This window comes from Saccostrea echinata, unplaced genomic scaffold (assembly GCF_033153115.1).
Source record: "Saccostrea echinata isolate AGI-Se365-2 ecotype Australia unplaced genomic scaffold, CSIRO_AGI_Sech_v1 ptg000024l, whole genome shotgun sequence".
Lineage (NCBI taxonomy): Eukaryota > Metazoa > Mollusca > Bivalvia > Ostreida > Ostreidae > Saccostrea > Saccostrea echinata.
Window position 1 is genome coordinate 1,466,566 of NW_026889773.1, and position 23,795 is coordinate 1,490,360.

The window sequence follows — 23,795 nt, forward strand, 5'->3', positions numbered from 1 at the left end:
CCTATGCAAGCTTAGGTTCAAATAATCTAAAAGATACGCCAACTCTGCATAAGTTTGGGACATAAAACAAAAATACCATCATAAAGATGAATGAATGGTCATGAATACAATTGAATTTAGTCATGGTCTAATGAATATTAGGCAAATAGCCCTGTGCATTTATATAAAAATATTGTATGATGCTGAATTTTGAAGACCGAAGAAAAATCTAGCAAGAAAAACTTGTAGGAAGAGAGTTGAAGAGGAGTAAGGCCACCATGGTAACTCTTGGTACAAATGGCAAAAAACTCCAGTAATTTAAAAAGTTTATTAACTAAATAGGAGTATACTTCAACATGGCCTTTTATTAAGTGTAATTTGCACAATCATCACAAAGTAGCAGACAAGTTTTATTAATTTTAGGAAGCAAATTCAAAGTATAAAATATTTCATCATTAAAAGAAGAAAAACACTGGAAAAATTTACCAGTAAGAAATTCCTAAACTTAATCAATTGCTATCAGTGACTTCTAAAGGATGAATATAGTATGTAGGAGATTCCTCTATCAAATGTTGTAGGAAAAAATGCAATTCGATACAGTATCAATATGTAGCATGATGTAAAATTAAAAGCAGAGTTATTAAGAGATAAAATCAGGAAATATGTTCTATACACTTTCCTTTGAAGAACATGTAGTTGAGCAAATAGTGCAAAAATTTACTTGTTAAAAAATATAGCATATACATGTTCCTTGATCCAGCAGTTTTCATCAACACGAAATTATTATTATATAAAAAGAAATACACAAAAATCGAACAGAAAATTTCAATATCAACACTGTATTGTTGCGACTTCAAAAATTGTGTTTTCAGATAGGATCTGTCTGGAAAATTCTTTTTTATACACAAGTTTAGTCACATGAGTATTACTAAATGAAATTATTTAGTGCCTACTTCTTTTCTACTACCATTATGCCCTATAAAAACATTAAAAAACAATTTTAAAACTTGCTCTAAAAGTCTGATTTATGAACACACACAGCTGTTTGAATGTTGGAATTGGTTTTACAACACAGGAAAAATTATATGAACACAATGAAGCAACACCCTCAGATCTGATTACAAAGAGACATTGATCAGAACATGTCTGTTACCCAATGACTAACATCCAATAACACAAATTTATATGCCTTAAATATTTTCACATTTAAAATTAAAAAAAAAATCATTAAAACACATTACAAGTGTTCTTTTTACCATTATTTAAAAACAATATCAATTTGATGATCACAGACTGTCAATTAAAACATGATTAATTGGAATTGTTTATTTACAAAGTCAGGGAAAATTCCACCACCACTTAGTATAGAGATAGTTATGTAAAGATACAGGTGTGGATTTCTATAATTTCAAAAGATTTCCATGTTTTCCCCTTCAATGGCCAAATCCATGGAGTGATGTTAACAGACTTCAATGACAGAGTCTCTGGATTGCCCAACTCCAATCCACTTCACTGAAAAAAATAGACAAAATTATGTTTTAGTATATGCCATTACAAATGAAATTTCAAATAAACCAGAACTGTCCTATTACCCCCATGGGGCTAAGTTGAAAGTAGCTCACACCACTTTCTGGGAATGGGGCCAGGGCCATAAATATTGGAATAAATAGCAACCTTTTGGGAAATTTTCAGATAACTATTATACTTTAAAATCATGATATATATTGGGTTTCTGGTCTGTTATATATTTTTGTTTGCAATACAGAGGAGTATGAATACAAAATTTAATTATCATATATATCCAACTTTTTCTTGAATTTTTTTGAGAAATGACCATTGGGGAAAATTAACACATTCAATTGGAAAAAAGATACCCTTTTGAATTGGGAATGGGGCCCTTGAATGACCCCAATTTAGACAATCGAGAGCCCTGCTTAAAAATCACTGCCATCTTGCTAAAAAATAATATGGCAAAGTCCAATGGCCTTAATCTTGCTGAGACATATTGGTTGAAAGTGTTTATTTAACCGTTATCTCTGTGTTGGGAACAAAAAATAACACCTTCCACAGTCCAAGCATTAAAACGTCACTTCTGAATTCGGTGACCTGGATATTGTCTAAATTGTTCAGGGCCAAAACATATCCTATGATCAAAATTAACCCTGAGGAGGGTAAGTATGATCTTGACTTCAGTACAAAATTATGTTTAACATCCAGAGGCCTTGTCTAAATGACCAGGGTAGTTACACACCTTCTGGTTACAAGCAACCTTTACCCCAAATATATATGTAATGTACTAATGTTTTTCGCTACTTCACAATAATGGCTAAAACAAGAATTTCACATTTCTAAAGTCAGTGACCTTGAACTTGTCCAAATAACCTCGGGTTAATGTCACGATAGATCCTCAAGTTACAAACAACCTTGTCTCTAGTATCAGTTTAAATGTTTCTCCATTTCAAAAATGTCTCTAGAACAGTAATATGTCTTGTACCTGTTGACCTTTCCAAAATGACCTTGGTAGAGTCAAGAAACACCTCTGCGTCACAAGCTATTATTAAAATCAACTATGAGACAAGAATGTCATTGCTCTTATTCCTGTCAATGAAGGTATGAAGAATAAAATCCTAAAACAGTATTTTTTTTTCACCTGTAAATGCCAGGTGCACAAGTTTAAATGGAATTTTATTAATTCTACAAGTTTTACAAAAAGTATTACAGAGTTTCCGAGATAAACTTCAGACGAAATATGTCTACAAAAAGACGGACATGGTGATTCTAACATGCCCCCTAAACTTCGTTTGCATGAGGTGTAATCAACACATTTAGAGATGTCCTTATAACTGTATGAATAACATACCTGGCACTCCGACCAACTCCTCGACCTTGTGTATATAATTCTGTGCATTCTGAGGTAGATCTGAGAAATTTCGAGCTCCGGCTGTGGTTACTTTCCACCCTGGTAATGTCAAATATTCCACCTTTACTCTGCAGAGATCTTCATCCAGAGCTATAATTACATCAGGAAAATTAATTTTCTACTTAATGTGCAAAGTGTTACAAAAAATCTACAGGTGACTCTCGATGGCTCGAACTCCGATCTCTCGAAGTTCTCGATCTCTCGAAGTGAACCTACGGTCCCCTTTTTTTCCTCTATATAACTACGCAAATTTACTTATGATCTCTTGAACTTCCGATCTCTCGAAGTTCTCTATCTCTCGAACCAAGACCTGGGTCCCGTTACACACATTTCATTGGTTTTTACTCTCTATCTCTCAAAGTTTTGATTGCGCGTGTGTACACGCCAATCAAGCGTAAAATTAATGCAGCTTGGACTTACCAGGATAATGGTAAACGCCTGGGACTGGCATGGAGGCGTTAATTGGGTGTTTACATAGATGACACTACTCCTGTGAGCATCCGAGTGTTGATATAATTAATTAGTTATGATTGGTAAATTATAAACGGAATGCTTCACAACTTATTTCGACTTGACAGCGAGACGATAACTTTTAGAAAATAATTTAATAAACGTGTCAATAATTTTCCATAAATTATGGAGTTTTATTAAGAGTCAACATAATCCCAGTACGACAAACATTGCATGAGAAATCCTATCTCAAGAACTAAATACCTATTTAATACGAGAAATCTGGTGAAAGACCCGATCAAGCCCGTGGGGTAGCCACACCGACGATCGCTATTCAGGTTTCATGTAATCATGAAATGGGAACAAATAAATACTAAAACTTAAAAAGATCTTTTTATTTATCCAAAATATGATCATTGTTGTTGAAATCAAGGGAATTATATCTGTAAAATACGAATGAAAACGTGCAATGACATTATCAACATATACTTCCGGTATTCATAATAGTAGAACAATGATGATTGGAACTGAAAATTCCAGATTTCATTCACTTTCTATCTCTCGAACCCCTCGATCCCTCGAACTTTTCTTGCAGTCCCTTGAACTTAGAGAGATCTCGAGTCACCTGTATGTATAGGCAATACCTAACACATTACTCATTTCCTTTCCAATTTTTTTATGCCGATGTGCAGTTACACGAACTTCTAAAATGGACAATTCATATTGACTTATCAAGTTCTAGACAGAGAATTCAATCTTGATATTTAGTCAAGCATATTTGATGGAAAAAACATCATCCTCTAAAATTCTGACAAGTTTTCAAGTACCATAAAATCACTTATTTTCGAGGGGTCAAAATTTCATAGTTTGGTGAAAAATGATTGGTTCGAGGGGATTTGATCTCATGGATAAAGGCGAAATATCTGTAATATGGAATTTTAACATTTCGAGGAGGATGTGATTTGTGGGTCTCTTTATACCACGAAAACGAAAATTAATCCCCGATGAAAATTAGTGATTTCACAGTTTATCAAAATGAGAGATACCTTCCAAAAGTAGAGTAAAACATGCTTATGAAGTATTAGGAATGGTTGATTTTGCTTCGTTATGAACATACAGGTAAACTTCGTTATCTCGACATCGACGGGACCATCGGAAAATGTCGAGATATCCGAGGTGTCGAGATATCAGAGTTGAGAATTGACGTCCAAGATTTCACTGCATAATGATACGTACATGACTTCAATATAGACTGTAGGTCAACTTATTTCAGCAATCCCTCTATTTTTATAAAAAAAAATCTAAGATGTTATTTTTAAAAATCTTATTTATAAAACCTGTTCTTTCTCTTTATCGAAATCGTTCTAAATTTTTGTAGTTTTCCATTCAGCATTCGCGTGTTACTTGCTTTTTTGTCAGAACAGGATACGAAATGCGCTCTATAAACTTCGAACCGAACCGTACAAAACATGATAAAGTCGACATCCGAGATACGAAAACATATTAAATGCGTAATTAATTTTTTTTCTTATTTCATTCAGGAAGAATGTGCATTAATATTAATTTTTTAAGAGATCTGTGTATCTAAACTAACGTAGTGATATTACAGATGCATGAATTACGGATGATTCGGTTAATCGTGTCGTTAATCGGATTATTTCCTGTTGAATGCATTTTAACTACGAAATATTATTAGAACAATCTTTAGTTTGAATTTATTCACTATGTTTATTATTCTTTGTAATTTAGTTATCTTTTTCAATTTTAAAATTTATGTTAGGTTTCGACATAAATAAACACCTGTAAATTTAAGCAGAATCGTGTAGATTTATCAGTGATATTACCCAAGCTGAACATTAAGCAATTAACGTCTCAAAGACGCCGAGGGGGGCTTTGGATTCACCTACAAACACAGTCTATAGAATTAATTAAGCAGCGTGCAGTCAAAACATGGTTGTGAAAGGTGTAAATTTTTGACGTCGAGATACCCGGAGCCATCCGTGCGTGACGAGCGACCCTATCTGACAAACAGTTAGGTTCAGTGGAGCAGAAAATTGCCGATGTCGACATATACCAGGTAAATTTTGCTCTTGGGACTGTGAATATACGTCGAGATAACCAGGGTTGTCGAGATTACCGAGGTCGACATATCAGAGTTTTTGCAAATCATTTATATAGTAAATACTGCCAGGACCGCGGACGGACGTCGACATATCCCAGGTTGTCGACATATCCGATGTCGAGATACCGAAGTTTACCTGTACTTCGTAATTTCCATTAAGTTTACAATAGATTTTAAAGCCATGTACGGAGTATATAAATCACTTTGCTATATGCATGTTTACTGTTCATGTAATTTAATAATAAAATATTTATCAATTTCTACATCCACAACTTACCTGGAAAACTGTCGTAATTTTTTACTCCATCTAGTTCATATGCTATACCTATTTTCACTTCATCAAAGTCATCTAACACATCCAGCTTTGTTATTGCCAGACTGTAAAAATATAAATGATGTTTATTAAGTTTCTGTTGCTAAATTCTACTTTCCATTGAGACATGTTGATGCCTACATCATCCCTATTGACCCTATATTATTTTGAACTCCTAAAGCAACAAAAACTTCAGTCATAATTTGGAAATCGGTCTCAGAAAGATAAAATGATATTGAAGAATAATATGAAGTCTTCATTTTTGGCAGTTTTATATTGCCTGTTTTCATGACAGAATAAAACAATGAAAATAACATGGATGTAAATTATGTTAACTTATTAATAGATAAATAATGAAAGGGGGGAAATAAACAAAAGGCCCAGGGGCCACATGGCTCATCTGAGCACTTTGGCTAGGAAAAAAAGCAGAAATCAGCCCATTATTGAACAGTTTGAATATAAAAGTGGTCTGGGGGGGGGGGGGGGGGGGGGGATGGGGGGTTATGATTTTACTTGTATATACACTTCTTAAGGATGCTTTCGTTCCTTTGTATAACTATGATCCCCTGTTATGGCCCCTCTATTCTCCTGGGGGTCATGATTTGAACAAATTGAAATCTTCATTACCTGAGGAAGCTTTAATGTTATTAAGACCAATCATGGCTTTGCTGTTCTTGAGAAGAATTTGAAGAATTTTAAAGATTTTCCCTATGTATTCCTATGTAGAAATTTGATTGCCCATTGTGGCCCCACCCTACCACTGGGGGTCATGATTTAAACAAACTTGAATCTACACTACCTGAGGATGCTTCAATATAAATATGACCAATCATGGCTTTGCTGTTCTTGAGAAGAAGATTTTTAAAGATTTTTACCTATGTGGTCCTATGTAAAACTTTGATTGCCCTAGGGTGGCCCCACTCTACCCCCAGGGGTCATGATTTGAACAAACTTGAATCCACACTACCTCACAATGATTCCACATAAGTTTCATATTTTCAAGCACAGTAGTTCTTGAGAAGATTTTTAAATGATGCCATTAATTTTTCACAAATTCATAATTATCTCCCCTTAGAAGAAGGCGTTGCCCTTCATTTGAATAAACTTGAATCCCCTTTACCCAAGGATACTTTGTGGCAAGTTTGGTTGAAATTGGCCCAGTGGTTCTCAAAAAGAAGATGAAAATCTGAAAAGTTTACGACGACAACAACAACAACGACAGACAACGGACAAATTTCGATCAGAAAAGCTGACTTGAGCGTTCAGCTCAGGTGAGCTAAAACCTACCTAATGACTTATTTTTTACAGCATATTGCAGGAAACTAACATATAATTTTGTTTGGCCTGACTACTTACTGAGTAAATCCATTGATCATGTTGGAGTAACGTAACATCACTATATCCAACCACCCTACTCTTCTTTTCCTTCCTGTTGTCACTCCATACTCATGGCCAATGTTTACCAGTTTCTCACCCACTTCCTGAAAAATGGAGGATCAACATATTAATCACAGACTACTTCAGTACATACCTACCAAGATACAAAGTAATACTTCCAGAATAATCTTAATTTTACACCAATAGAATTTGAAAATACATTATCTTTCATACGAACAGTATTTTTTTTTTAAAAAAAAAAAAAAACTTTTAAATATGGAAGGGAAAGAAATGACCTTTAATTATCCATTCTACATTAAAGATTAAACAGATTTTCAATGTGTACAGATCAACTAATAATCAAACAAGAGGCCCATGGGCCACAGCGCTCACCTGAGTAACTTTGGCCTTGCTGTTTTTCACCTGATTCCCCCCCCCCCCCCCCCCCGTAGTACTTATTGTGGCCCCGCCCTATCCCCAGGGGTCATGATTTGAACAGTTGGAATCTACACTACCCCAGGATGCTTCCAAGTAAGTTTCAACTTATCTGGCCGAGTGGTTCTTGATAAGAAGATTTTTAAAATTTTTCCTATATATTTCAATGTAAAACTTGGGATTCCCTATTGTGGCCCCGCCCAACCCCCGGGGGTCATGATTTGAACAACTTAGAATCTACACTACCCCAGCATGCTTCCACATAAGTTTCAGCATTTCTGGCCCAGTGGTTCTTGAGAAGAAGATTTTTAAAGATTTTTCCTATAGATTTCAATGTAAAACTTGGATTCCCTATTGTGGCCCCGCCCAACCCCCGGGGGTCATGATTTGAACAATTTGGAATCTACACTACCCCAGCATGCTTCCACATAAGTTTCAGCTTTTAAGGTCCAGTGGTTCTTGAGAAGAAGATTTTAAAGATTTTTCCTATATATTTCAATGTAAAACTTGGATTCCCTATTGTGGCCCCGCCCTACCCCGGGGGTCATGATTTGAATAATTTAAAATCTACACTACCCCAGGATGCTTCCACATAAGTTTCAGCTTCTCTGGCCCAGTGGTTCTTGAGAAGAAGATTTTTAAAGATTTTTCCTATATATTTCTATGTAAAACATTGATTCCACATTGTGGCCCCGCCCTACCCCCGGGGGTCATGATTTGAACAATTTAGAATCTACACTACCCCAGGATGCTTCCATATAAGTTTCAGCTTTACTGGCCCTGTGGTTCTTGAGAAGAAGATTTTTTAATGACCCCACCCTATTTTTGTCTTCTCTTGATTATCTCCCCTTGTGAGGGGACTTGGCCCTTCATTTTAACAATTTGAATTCCCCTTCAACCAAGGATGCTTTGTACCAAGTTTGGTCAAAATTGGCCCAGTGGTTCTTAAGAAGAAGTCAAAAATGTGAAAAGTTTACAGACGGACGGACAGACAGACAGACGGACAGACGGACGGCGGACAAAATGTGATCAGAAAAGCTCACTTGAGCCTTCGGCTCAGGTGAGCTAAAATCACTTTACAATAGCAAACAAATGTATACTTCTTCAAATACCCTCAAACTCTAAACTACTATTACAAAGCTATGCTTTCATCACTCTTTTGAAGAAAAATAATTAAAAGTTACATTGTTGAGTTCTGTGGGAAATCCTCCACTGCCCACCCTCGTGAGGTAAGCTTTGACCACACCCACAATGTCACCAAGACAGTGGGGTGGGATTCCTAGGCCGGTACACACCCCTCCTACGCTGCAGTTAGAAGATGTCACATATGGGTAAAGTCCTGTTAGGAAAGAATATAATGTTACAAACACACTGCTTACTACAGTAAAAATTTATTTGACAGAAAGAATTGATGGACAATTTGTAATCACTGGAAGAGTTGACAAAAAGTATAAATTACTAGTAACATTTATTTAGGGGTCTCACAAGGAGGCTTTCAAAACTGCAAAAACTATGACATTATGAACTTACTGATAATGATTATTAAAAAGTATATGTTCAAAAGAAAACATTGGAAACAATTACCAGTCCTTGATGGGACAAAGAGAGAAGTGTTATATTATAGAGAAAGAATTCTCTGATGAGACTGTAGCTCTACTGGTTTGTTCTTATAACAAAGGAAAAGTTCCACTTGGACTTGAAACTTGGCAACAACAATAAATAGAATAATGATCCTTGGTTTAGTCTCTTTTTGTGGAAAATTTATTGCAATCAGACTAAAACTATAAGATGAGTGGCCTTTTGAAAGAATTTTACAGAAATTTCTATTTTTAGTACCCATGGCAACATTGCTCACCAAATTAAAAAAAAAAAGATAAAGACAATTATGTATACTGGTGAAATCTACTTGTGTGCCAAGTGATACTGAAATCAGACCAAAACTGTAAGAGGAGTAGCATTTTGAATGTATTTCACAGAAATGTCTATTTCCAGTAACTATGTTATGGCAACACTGTTCATCAAAATCTAAAAACCGATATATAGAATTGTGTGTCTTAGTGTAATCAGACCGAAACTGTAGGAGGAGTAGCATTTTAAAAAATTGTTTACACACAGACAGACATAAGCTCTTCTGGTCTCTGACCAGTAGAGCAAAAAAGGAAACATACAAGGCTTTAGAGATGAGGAAATTTTTTATCATTAGAATAAATGTTTGTACATGTACATGACATTTTTATCTTTATGTTTCATATTTTTGAATAACATCATCAATACGTTCTATTTCCATTAGTGAACTCTTCAAAATTAGAGGCGCGTTTGGTTGTCTGACTGGGACAGCATGGCGTGGCGGATAATACAAAACATGCCAATCTCAATCCAATTTTAAATGTTAAATGTATTTGTCATTCCAGTTAAAGAATAGAAGAACTAAAAGACATATGTAAGAGAGCGAGAACCCTAAATTTATCATCCATTAATAAAAAATACGACATTTCCGAGGCATGTGTACTGTATTTAGATGTACCATACGATAAATAGATACACACGATCAACAATAGATATAAATTGATATCGTTGTCATTCCTACTCTTGATGTATATAAAGTCCACAACAATAAAATATTTCATTTGCATTTTCTTAGGAACTGTTCATCGACATTCAACATATTGTTTACGTTTATGTCACGTTTGTCCCAGGAATCCCGCGAGATTCGTACATTTTCCGACTTTTTCACAATCAGCACACTAAGAAGTATAACTCTTCCTTAGTGGAAATAGAACGTATTGCACACAGTGTGAATAAGTGTGTGGAAAAAAAATCCTTGTAAAAATGTTGCATATTATCCAGATTTTTTTTATTGTTGTACTTCTTGTTTGGTTATTTGAGGATTCCTTTCTTTTGCTTGTCTGTAATCCCACCCACCCCATTTTCAACTTTGAAACATGATGCTACATGTCTGCACTGATAGGACCTTCAAAATTAATGCTTCTGTGTTTTATTTTCTATTCACTATAATTGTACACTGTCATACCAAAGTCTATGTCTAGAACATTAGACTGGGCTCCTTCAACGAGTATTGTTTTCCCATCCTTGATGGCCTTGGACAGAATTGGAATTGTATCCCTCACAAATGGTTTGACTTTGTTGCGCAATACCTGGAATGCAAATAACAAGACTTAGCCTGTTGTGTGTACTGTTAAAAAAAGTTAAGTTTTGCTGTGACACAGTGACACTTTCAACTCAAATCTACATCCAATAAGAAAAACAACAAAGTCACTAGTATTTTCATATAGCAAGGTTTAAACCAATCTTACATAATTGTACATCATGATAGTTTTCTTCACAACAAAATAGTGATTCAACAATACTCCATGACAATCAAAAAATTGTCATCATTGGAATGTTTTTTGTTACCGATAATTGATAGGATAGTGGCAACTTTGACAGTTTATACCATATTATATATTAATTCTTTTAAACATTTTTTTTCTAAATAAATCTTTGTTTAAAGTGTTTCTTTTTGTTACTTTGCAAGGAAGAATGTTTTTCCCTACAGGGGTCAAAATTAAAAGGAAATACTCGCTAAATGTGAGTGAAAAATCAAAACTGCCAGTTGATATAGAAGATTCATCGCAAAATTTAGCAAGTAAAATAAAACAATGATCTTTTTCAGAATTTGCAGGTTTTTTGGCTTTGGTCCTAAATTTTACACTAACTTTGTCTTGTGCACTTAAACGCTTTACAGAATGACATAAATACATCTGCACAGTTGACTCTGAATACATGTGTGGCATGTCTATCATGCCTTTTTTAAGAAAAGAAACAATTGATACTTGTAATTTTCATGCGCCAGGTCATGAAAATAAACACGGAAAATAAACATAGTAAGTAAGGCCACGTCTATGGCTTCAGCATAATGTTGCCGATTTTCAAAATTGTTTAGAATATTGGGAAATTAACCTTTTTTTCTATCAAAATCTGGCGAAAAAAAAAAGTTTACCTATAATGTCCATAAGAAACGACTGTATACAATATTTATCATATTTGATTTTTTTTTTTCTTGTACATGTATACGATAGGTTCATTGAAAAGATTTTCTATCATCTAATAGACAATAATGTTTATGCTCCTTTTTTTTATGGATGGAGAGTCTTTGAGACATAAAAAAGATTGAATAAAGTCTGTTGTATTTTTAGGTCACCTGAGTCACTCAGGTGACCTATTGCTATCTCTTTTCGTCCGTCGTCGTGCGTCGTTCGTCGGTCGTAAACTTTTGAATATTTTCAGCCTCTTCTCTGGAACCAGCAAACCAATTTCAACCAATTTTGGCATATAGCATCTATGGGTGAAGGGGAACAAAAATTGTGAAATTTGTGGCCCCTGCCCCCCTGGGGCCTGAGGGGTGGGGCCAAAACCATCAAAATTAATGCAATCTTTAAAAATCTTCTTCTTTACTCCTGGACATCAAGCAGTCAAACTGTTGGCATGATTGTAATAAGCATTGAGCCCTCTACCAAAATTATGAAATTCATGGCCCCAGGGTCAGGGGTTCTGGTGCTAGGGCGGGGCTATATAGATCATATAGTGAAAGTGCATTATTTCTTTGAAAATCTTCTTCTCTACTCCTGGGTATTATTGAAACAAATTGAATACATAGTTATGATAAGCAAGGGTGACTCTACCAAAATTGTGAAATTCATAGCCCCAGGGTCAGGTTTTCTGGTGCTAGGGTGGGGCTATATAGATCATATAGTGAAAGTGTATTATTTCTTTGAAAATCTTCTTCTCTACTCCTGGGTATTATTGAAACAAAATGAATACATAGTTATGATAAGCAAGAGTGACTCTACCAAAATTGTGAAATTCATGACCCCAGGGTCAGGGGTTCTGGTGCTAGGGCGAGGCTATATAGATCATATAGTGAAAGTGTATTATTTCTTTGAAAATCTTCTTCTCTACTCCTGGGTATTATTGAAAGAAATTGAATACATAGTTATGATAAGCAAGAGTGACTCTACAAAAATTGTGAAATTCATAGCCCCAGGGTCAGGGGTTCTGGTGCTAGGGCGGGGCTATATAGAACATATAGTAAAAGTGCATTATTTCTTAAAAAATCTTCTTCTCTACTCCTGGGTATTATTGAAAGAAATTGAATACATAGTTATGATAAGCAAGAGTGACTCTACCAAAATTGTGAAATTCATGACCCCAGGGTCAGGGGTTCTGGTGCTAGGGTGGGACTAGATAGGTCATATAGTGAAAGTGTATTATTTCTTTGAAAATCTTCTTCTCTACTCCTGGGTATTATTTAAACAAATTAAATACATAGTTATGATAAGCAAGAGTGACTCTACAAAAATTGTGAAATTCATAGCCCCAGGGTCAGTGGTTCTGGTGTTAGGGCGAGGCTATATAGATCATATAGTGAAAGTGTATTATTTCTTTGAAAATCTTCTTCTCTACTCCTGGGTATTATTGAAACAAAATGAATACATAGTTATGATAAGCAAGAGTGACTCTACCAAAATTGTGAAATTCATGACCCCAGGGTCAGGGGTTCTGGTGCTAGGGTGGGACTATATAGGTCATATAGTGAAAGTGTATTATTTCTTTGAAAATCTTCTTCTCTGCTCCTGGGTATTATTGAAAGAAATTAAATACATAGTTATGATAAGCAAGAGTGACTCTACCAAAATTGTGAAATTCATAGCCCCCGGGTCAGGGGTTCTGGTGTTAGGGCGAGGCTATATAGATCATAAAGTGAAAGTGCATTATTTCTTTGAAAATCTTCTTCTCTACTCCTGGGTATTATTTAAACAAATTAAATACATAGCTATGATAAGCAAGGGTGACTCTACCAAAATTGTGAAATTCATAGCCCCAGGGTCAGGGGTTCTGGTGCTAGGGCGGGGCTATATAGATCATATAGTGAATGTGAACATATAGTAAATTGTTGTATTATACTCAGGTGACCTTTAAGGCCCTTGGGCCTCTTGTTTTTTTTTATCACAGAAATGATCAAGTAGCACAGAAAATGGAAAAATGCTAGTGAAACGTCAAGTTTGCAAGTAGAAATATGCTAGTAGTCATAAAAGTTAATTTGGACCCCTGTTCCTATGTATTTTCCATGTGGACATATACATGTACATGTATAATACAGAACCATGATTTATAGTGATTGGTAAATATGCTTTGAAAATGGAAAAGACTGCATACAATTCCTGCAAGGCATAATTCCTCGAAGCAACAAAAATTTGATGAATAAATAAACCCTAAAATCTATTAAGAGCACCACCATTAAAAAACAGATAATCATAGATTACAAAGCCCACCCTGACAATATTATTAAGAAGTAAGGCAAAGTCTCACATTTAATGAATATTCTAGTAATGTGCATCCATATTTGCAACATCCATGTAATATTAGTTTGGATAGGACTTAAAGTTACATGCAGTGATTTTTCTACATATTTTAAAAGGGGCCTGGGCCTTTACAACTGGGAAAAATCATCGACATTTGTGCCAACTTGGGAAAAATCAATAAGATTGTAGTTAACTTTAATTTACAGGTAAAATGACAAATATAAGTAATTTTAACATCATTTATTCAATTTATTGCTGATAAAATAACAAATTAGACACAGTTCTACATGTACATTAAATTTTATAACTTTCCTTTTTTTTTTTTTTAAATCTTTGAAAGTTGTCAATGATTGTCTTTATTTTTCATCATGGTTTTATTTTGGGAAAAAGGCAACTTAAATTGGGAAAAACTTGGTAATTTTTGACAGGGGAAAGGGCTAATATTCGGACCTAAATTCGGTGTAGAAAAATCAATGACTTGGTAATGCAGAGCTCCAGATAATTTTTTACCTCAAAGTGTATTTACTCCCTGATTTTCAAATCAATGCAGATTTTGTTTTTCAGCAAAATAATCAAAAAGTATTTTGTTAATCTATTGCTCTTTTGACATCTAATGTGATTTTTAGCTTGTTATCAAAATAAGTGTGTTTTAAAAGAGGAATGTAAAAAAAGGACAGTTTCTGCATTTATCAATTAGGTTAATGAAATTTTAAAAATTTTGTCAGCTTTTAGCTACAACTGACAAACATTTCGTTTTTTTTTTCACCAGAAAGACCATACGGTAGGCAAAGTTACCACGGGCACACAAAAATCCATTTAAGATTAAGGCCTATATTGACCGTAGCAAGAGTTACCTAGAAAAATATCCTTCCTTTGGCCAGAAAAAATTAATCTTTAGATTCTCATCCATACATGCCCCTCTCAAAATATCCAGCCCCATTGTTTTCCATTTTGTTTGTTTTTTTAAATCAAAATTATATACGATGTTTTGCTATAGAAATGTTGGCATCGATCGAGGTACACGTAAAAGTTTTAGAGTTACTCCCCGTCTGCATTAAAAGTTGCTTGCGCTACTTATAGCACAGGATCATGTGGAAAGCAAAGAAGCAATTATTTTTATACAATTAATAAAGGTTGTCATCGAACTTTAGATGATATTACTGCTACAGAAAATGGTAGATATACAAGAAATGTTTAGCAATGACAAAGGATAAATTAGACACCATGCGTGTTTTGCGTAATTTTGACAATATCGACTTGTACGTATCAAGAATGAAAATTTGGATGTTATATGAACATTGGAAATCTGATATATTTCAGACAAAGAATGAGTATTTAATCTTCAAATCTTTCTCCCCAACTGGAATTCAGCCTAGGTTATTCCGAATACGCTTATAAATCAAAAAATTCAAACACTGAGCTGACCTTAATTAAATCGTACTTGTATCATTGAATCCATCTTACGCAGTATTTTCATAGTGTAATGCTTATTTATGACTGCTAATGCGTAATTGTACGCCCTGTTTTAATTTTTATGCGTATTTTGAAAAATTCAATGCATATTTCTGCAAATACGCACCTTATCTGGAGCTCTGGTAATGGACTTGCTCTGAAAACTTTCAACTATTCAATCATCTGGAAAAGGTAGGTCAGAGCAGATCTGGTGGTGTGCATCCCTAGATGCATCATCCATGGAAGTTTGGTTATCAAAGGGCATATAGTTACTTGGGAATAATTTTTAACCAGTCACTCATCCAGAAAATGCAGGTCAGATACAGAAGCTGAAGCATGACTAATATTGCGCATCCCTAGAAACCGTTAAATAATTGATTTTTTTTTTTACCCAATAACCAAGTATTAGTGCAAATATGTCAGCTCATAGCGATAATCCTAGAAGGTTCTTAAGTATCAAAATATTTAAACATTTTACATCTAATTATTTGTGGATGAGTACATATATCAGCAGACTTAGATGGCATTTACAAGCTAAGCTAAGAATAAACACATGGTTACTGTACACATAAGGAAGTTACTTTATTTACCTTATACCTCTCAAGTTCCTTGTTAACATCCACTTCTAAATCCTGATGATGGCTCTTGTAGTAGTCTATTAACTTCCTGAATCTGCAATAGAGTTGAACATGTCCACATTATTTTTCTACTTATTTCTAAACAAAATAAAAAATTATAAAAGAGTTTAATACTGTGCTAGAGATGCTTATTTTTTATTTCTTTGGTGTGAACAGACCTTCTGTTAAGGGACTTGGCAAAGCCTTCACACAGAAGTCTATGTGAAGAATTAATCTGTAAAATATTTTCACATCTTAACACATGCAATTCATTCACTTCCCTTTACCTTGAAATATCCTTAAGCTACTGTAATGAAAAGAAATTCAAGCATTTTGGAAACACAGAATAAAATTTAGGAATAGATATAGGAAATTGACCACTACTTACTTTTCTGTAAATAGAGAGAAGTCACCGACAAGATCACCAACACGTAGACCATTACGAGTTGCCTGACAAAAATCAAATACTGTGAGTGTATTTTCAAATGCAGGTTAACTTCCAAAGCAAAAAGCAAAAGTCTTTAATTTTTCCATGATCATCTGTATACCAAGACAAGTTATCAGTTTTAGATTTTTAAAGTAATTTCTTTCCACATTTCCCACTGATTCTTTTAGAATCAACAACAGATTTTGCATACCTTAGAGGAATAAGCTGGACCAATTCCTTTCTTAGTTGTTCCAATTCTGTTTAAAAAAAGTTTTTTCAGGATTATTAACCTACTAGCAACACACCAGAGTATAACCTGCCAATAAATATATAACTTGTATATATTTGCATGAAATATGTAAACCTAATCTTGTAGTGAAGGTGTTTTATTCATCTTTTAATATAATTTTGACAAGTTCTTTGTAAATAATACTTCTCTTTGATTACTTCTGCATCAACTTCACCTGCATCCATAGGGTTTTCACCTATAATATGTTTCTTTTCTCATGTTCATATTTTTTTTTTCAGTGTTGTGATATTTATATATGCATTAAATTCCTTCTAATGAAATAGCACTCTGCCATTGTAGAAGATAACATCCTAATCAGTTAAACAAAAATCATTACATACATGTTCTTGCCCCTTCCAGTTTCCTGTAGGCCATCCACCATCTGATGAACATCAAACACTAAAAACAAAAAACACAGTCATTAACCAATTTTCCATTTTCAGTTTTTCAAAATAAAAAGCACCAACACCTAGCACATGATTTCATAGTGGTAAGTCAGGTCATCAATTATCAATTTCTGGTTGCAACACACCATGTAATTCATCCGAGATTTCATCAGCTGTTTCATGATTTTGGGTCCAATATCTGTTTTAAAATTTAAACCTAACCGCATTATGCCTAGCTTTAAAATTATAAAATTATATATGATTTACATTAGTTGCACAAAGGAACACTTTTTCTCCCAAAGACACCCAAATGCAAAAATTTAATGATTCTAGGCTTAACAGTGTGTAATATATTTCTATATAAAACTTTGGATCCATTTCATGGTCCCATCAAACCCTGGGGGTCAAGGTTTAAACAAATTTGGATTTTCACTACATTAATTAACAATGCATAGATCTATAAAGATTTAACAATTTCCAACCCCATCTGAAGAGTTTTAGGAAAGATCATTGTTAAAGAATCCCATCCTATTTTGTCTGCTATTTTCTCCTTTGGGGAAAAGACATCCCCATTCCACTGCACAAACTCTAATACTGAAAAAAATTTGCATTGAAATTAAATCACGTAAATTATACAGACCTAATCAATATAATATTTATTACAGCAAAATGCACAACAGCGTCTTTCTAATCTATTTACTGATAATGTCTTCATGGGTTCATACAGCTAAGAGTAAAGGCAACAAGTCTAAATTCAAGTTTAATTTGTTCCATAATCAGGTTCCCATAGAAAATATGAAATTAAGTCAGCATTGTTTCCCAAATTAAAGTTTGAAAAAGCCTTAAGAAAGCACTAAAAAGGGCAGGAAGTATAAAACAGGTAGTATAAAAAAGATATTAGTTTAAAAAACACAAAATAAACAAATTTCAGAACATTTTCATTTCCAGTAAATCACCGGTTTCCTGTCAAACCCTTTGACTTTTCTGAAATATCATACCATCTTTTTCAAAGTCAAAATAAACCATGACTAAATTACTGTAAATCAATCAAATATTGATAGACCAATCATCCTAATCAATCTCCTTGATTAAAAAATATATATACAAGGTCACAAATCTTTTTTTGATTAAAGGGACATTTATAATTCATGAACACAAATCCCTATATTGTATCTGTGGCCTTCACATCAAGGAAGCCAGTTATATACATTGGAAATTGCAAGGATTTGTTAAATATAGTTGGATAATGTCTTGTACCCCTAGGAGAAACGTACCAAATCCTGCATTTACAGATTCTAGTGTCATTCATACAGTCAAACCTCGTTATCTCGACCTCAATGGGACCAAGAAAAAAGTTTGAGATATCTGAGGATTCGAGACATCGAACATAAAATACTTAAAGAATAAGTGCTCGGGACTTCCAAATCACTTCAACATATCCATGGTATTCGAGATATCAGTGTTCAAGATACCGAAGTTCAACTGTAAATAGTCATCCCTTGTTAATCTGGACGGTTTAATCCAAAGCAAATTCTCCGGATAAATGAAGTGTCCAGATTACAGAAACATACTTGGTATACATAAATATAAATAGTTCTCTATAAATTTTGTCTGGAAGGTAAAACATCTAATTATTGGTGTTCTGATTAACCAGGCTCCACTGTATATCTCAAGATACTAAGAAAACCATCCAGAACTAGTAAATACACTGTAAAAATAGCATAAAATTTATCTTTTATTTTACCATTCACAAATCTGGGTCAAGTGCTGTAGATTCATTTACTACAAATTTTTCTCTTTTTCTAGTATGTGATGTCAAACATCTTAAAGTATTTTATCAAGTTTCTTACTACTCTGTAACTGTCCTTTTAAAAAGTAGGAATGGACTACACTGTAGCCCATCTAAAACACAAAAATGTTCCATTCTGAATCACGAAAAATGGTTGTTTGAGGCTGTATGTCAAGGATTCAAAGAGAACAATGCATCCATCTGCAAATAATTATTGCTGTGAATGGGTTTAACATGTGGCGTATCCACTGAGAAAACTGTACGAAAAATTTATATACCTACGACATGTCAAGGATTTCTCTAATGCTCCACATGACTACAAGGCATACATTGTGACATATTTGTTAGGAAGGCATACAGTACCTAAGTGAGCTCGGTTTGAGATCAAAAGTCTTTCCTGCCAACCCTCCATTCCTTTCTCAACATTCTTTTCAATTTCCTCAAACAAATTTGGCAGATGTACCACGACCCCATTTCCTGACAACAAATAAATACATGCCTGTGATAAAAAGATATCCAATGAATACACTGAATAAATACTTTGATTTAAATTGTGTTAAAAACTTTTTAAAACAGTCTATTCATTATTTGTTTTCTTTACCTAAAATATAATAAATAAAATGCTTCAAAATTCTATAGGATCATCATAAGCTTTGTAGTCAACGAACAATAAAATCTTGTGACTGCAAATTTATTTTTAAAAAAATTACTATCAAATTATTAAATTGAAGAGGCAGCATACACTTAATTTAAGTAACTGATAGATTGAACTTTCATTTAATAAAGTTATACATTAATATTCATTCTGAGTAAAAGATACATATATACATATATACATATATATATATATATATATATATATATATATATATATATATATATATATATATATATATATATATATATATATCCTCTTTAATGAAAAAAAAAATCACACCAAATTCTTATCACAGTTGGAAAGTTGCATGAGAAATAGAGTTATCTCCCTTTACAAGCTTAAATGATAAACTTGTTTGGTAAAAAAAATATTTTGGGAATATTCAGCAACCATCAATGTTAAAAAATTTCTATCAATACGTATTTCCATTAGTGAACTCTTCAAAATTAGAGGCGCATTTGGTCGTCTGACTGGGACAGCATGGTGTTGCGGATAATACAAAACATGCCAATCTCAATCCAATTTTAAATGTTAAATGTATTTGTCATTCCAATTAAAGAATAGGAGAACTAAAAGACATATGTAAGAGAGCGAGAACCCTAAATTTATCATCCATTAATAAAAAATATGACATTTCCAAGGCATGTGTATTGTATTCAGATGTACCATACGATAAATAGATACATACAATCAACAACAGATATAAATTGATATCGTTTTCATTCCTACTCTTGATGTATATAAAGTCCACAACAGTAAAATATTTCATTTGCATTTTCTTAGGATTTGTTCATCGACATTCAACATATTGTTTATATGTTTATGTTACATTTGTCCCAGAAATCCCGCAAGATTCGTACATTTTCCGACTTTTTCACAAAAGAGCGCACTAAGAAGTGGAAATAGAACGTATTGTCACTGATCTGCTGCCTTGAGTGACAATTTTTCGATAGTAGGTGACTATTGTAATATATATCACTAGCCTACCATACTCTAAAGTACATATATATTTAAAATATATATTTATATATATATATATATATACAGACCTATAACAGCTGTGCATTTCTTGTTGACTATACCGCTCGGCAGTAGGTGGAAATCATAGGCTTTTTCACCAACAACTACAGTGTGACCAGCATTGTTACCTCCCTTCAACCAAAATAAATAAATAAGCGATGATGATAATAACTTCAAGCTACAAACTTTATGCTCCATAACAGTTAACCAAAACATTTTTTACCCAGAAATTTTATTTTCAGCATTGTATGGTAATTTAAGATTTGCTATTTATAAGATAATAGCATATGAAGCATAAAATCTTCTATGGTAAAGTTATGTCTTAACTTTTAATATCAAATTGTTCAAATTCAGAACTTAAAAGCATTTTAAAATTCTGAATTTAAGATTACAGCTATAGGCAAACTTTTCTTTGGTAAGCTGCATGTTTAATATAATTTCAATTTAGCATAAATGCAGGCATAGCAAATACAAGAGAATACATGTTTCTGCATGCACTAACATCAACTGATTACCATATTTACACACAATTCAGTGCAATGTTCTTTCAAGTACTATGAAGTTTGACCTAAGTAACCCACAATAAATAAAAAGCTTGCTGTTTATAACACACCAATCAACTTACATGGACCTTGTTGCTAGAAAACTGGCATTCATTCAAATTTGTTGTATATTCTATACACACTACTGGTAAATTCATATAAATACTACTTTAAAAGTAGGACTAATTCTGGGATTCAAAAATCGCTGAAGTCCGGTGCCTGGGGCTAGCTTATTCTGGATTCCACTTAGCAATTAGAAATCACACAAGTCTGAGGGACTTTCTAAATATATTTTATGAATATATTTTTACAAATTATAAATAATAGAACTCATAAAAAATAATTATTTTCTTCTTTTATGTAATTTTTCTAATTTTCAATGATTAAAGATATATGGTAAATTTATATTTCAGTCTGTACAGAACTTTCCTCTAACTACAGTACACTTAAAGTTATTACTAGTACCGGTAATTATCTAACACATTTCCTGGTTGAAAAGGGTCATGTTTATATCAAAGTTTGGATTTATGGTTTAACATCTTTTTAACCCTAGAATTGTAACAAGAGAATAAAATTCTCTTGACTTTAGTTTTGACCAAAGTTGGCAAAAGTTCTTGGAAATATTTCAGAATTGAGAGGATCAACTTGACAAAATTTATTTTACTACCTTTATCACATAAAAGTTGAAAAATGAGAGCTGAAGGAGGGAAATGTGTGCTGAAGGCACAAATATACATGTACTAGGGGGTCTGGGGGCATGTCCCTCGGGAAATTTTTACCAAATGGAGAAAAATGTCATTTTGAGAGTAATTTTGGGGTCATTTCTAGGCCTCTATCAAGATATCCCCCCCCCAATTTTTTTTTTTATTTTTTTTTTTCAGACAATAAAATATGAAATAACAAAAGTAATCTTTCTCTCTAATTCTCTTCAAGGAATAGTTCTCACTGTATAACAGGCTTACCTACCATACTGATGATCAATATTATTTTGAAGCTTGTAAATGTTTCTAAATATATTTTTTTCATAAAGCATACAGATGACAAAGAAGGCAGGTCAGTTAAACTGCAATTGGACAAAAAAGGGAAAGTCATAAATAAAGATATTCAAATTAAATGTTATGTTTAATTGGGAATTTTTTGAAATCTAAAATAGTATTGTTTTCCTTATTTGCAAAAAAGAAAATTATACCATTTACCAATACCAGAAGTAAAAGCTGAGCATTGATTAACCCCTGATTAACCTTATGACTACTGCAGAGATATGCAAAAGCAAAAGTTTTTAGGCACAATTAAACCACACAAGAATATTCACTAATTCATGATTCAAGAAACATATCTTAACATTTTCTGGAAACATTTATGATTATCAGTATTACTGAAGTATATTTTTAGAATGGTTATGGGGTATCTGAATAAAACCTGAAGTGCTACAGTAGTATACACATTCATATACCCTATATTATACAGATGTCACTAATTATTGCCACTTGTTCCATTAATTGCTCACAGCATTATTCTACTTCACTAACTTAACACAATAGGCAACCACGATGCCAACACCTACACACATGTACACACATCTTGATCTTGTGCTGTAAAACATATCTAGCACGTAAAAATGACATTCATGGTATTTGTGAAACCCATGAATATAGTTTCATTCAAAGGAAAGCATGCAACACAAACAATGAAGTAAAAACTATTTGAAATCTGTGTATTCCAAATGAATCAAACTATACTTTCTTAACACAATTATCTTTCCATTTATGATATCATGGAATGATGTTTTTGTTTTTATATATGTGATATTCATAACAATAATTTTCACAAATTTTGAGAAGTTTTCAATAATTTTCAGTATTGGGGTAAAAGTTTCCACGTCGTAAGATTTCCAAATATCAAGTTTTGAAATTCACCCTAAATCAAATGCATGGAAGGTCGGCCAAGGTTAACAATACACACAGTATACAGTAACTCTAAAATCACACAGTGATGAAAAACATTTTTTTCTGATAATTCTGCAACATAACTGAAAGCAAATAATACAAAAAATGTTCAAAACAAACGTAAACACGGAAATACACACCTGACAGCGGCAGCAAATGTCGGCATTAGCAGCAATCATGTCAACAATTTTTCCTTTCCCTTCATCACCCCATTGTGATCCCAGGACAACAGTAACAGGGTTTGTGGGTGCTAGTCTAGGTTTCTTAAGGGGTACACAGCCATTTACTGGCAATGCCATGTTTTTGATTTTGTTACAAGGTATAGAGCGCAAAGAAATAGATTCGTGTTGTGTATCCAAACTGACAACAATCATGTGCGCATGGCAAGGTAAAATAGCGCCAAATGATGCGTTCCGATTTTGCTAAGTCGTTCGCTATAAATTTCACATACAATCGTAATTATAAAAAATGTGCAAGACAGAAAATTGATTTTGTAGAGGAAGACGTACATATATGTTTATTCCTATAGAATACATTTTTTAGTTGCTAAAAGTAAAAGCAAACCAGAATACAAACTTTGATTTGTTTTTTTTTTTTAATTGCCAATTTCTGTGAAACCTACGTGCGCTGGAGGCATTACACGTAGAAATATCCTTGAACAGCCTTATTGAATATTAATGAATAAAACAATCAAAGATAAAATATAATCTT

General features: G+C 33.4%; 1 protein-coding gene across 1 annotated transcript; it reads right to left on the minus strand.

Annotated features, from left to right (window-relative positions):
* Positions 1-944: 944 nt before the first annotated feature.
* LOC133191701 (adenylosuccinate synthetase-like) lies at positions 945-23,462 on the minus strand. The gene is made up of 13 exons (XM_061327438.1): positions 23,225-23,462; positions 20,626-20,728; positions 19,282-19,395; positions 17,085-17,142; positions 16,666-16,711; positions 16,416-16,477; positions 16,001-16,082; positions 10,628-10,751; positions 8,781-8,935; positions 7,141-7,265; positions 5,749-5,849; positions 2,840-2,989; positions 945-1,491 (listed from the first exon to the last, which is right to left on the minus strand). The coding sequence occupies exons 1-13, from the start codon at positions 23,456-23,458 to the stop codon at positions 1,439-1,441; spliced, it is 1,407 nt and encodes a 468-aa protein (XP_061183422.1). The 5' UTR covers positions 23,459-23,462; the 3' UTR covers positions 945-1,438.
* Between the last annotated feature and the right edge of the window lie 333 nt (positions 23,463-23,795).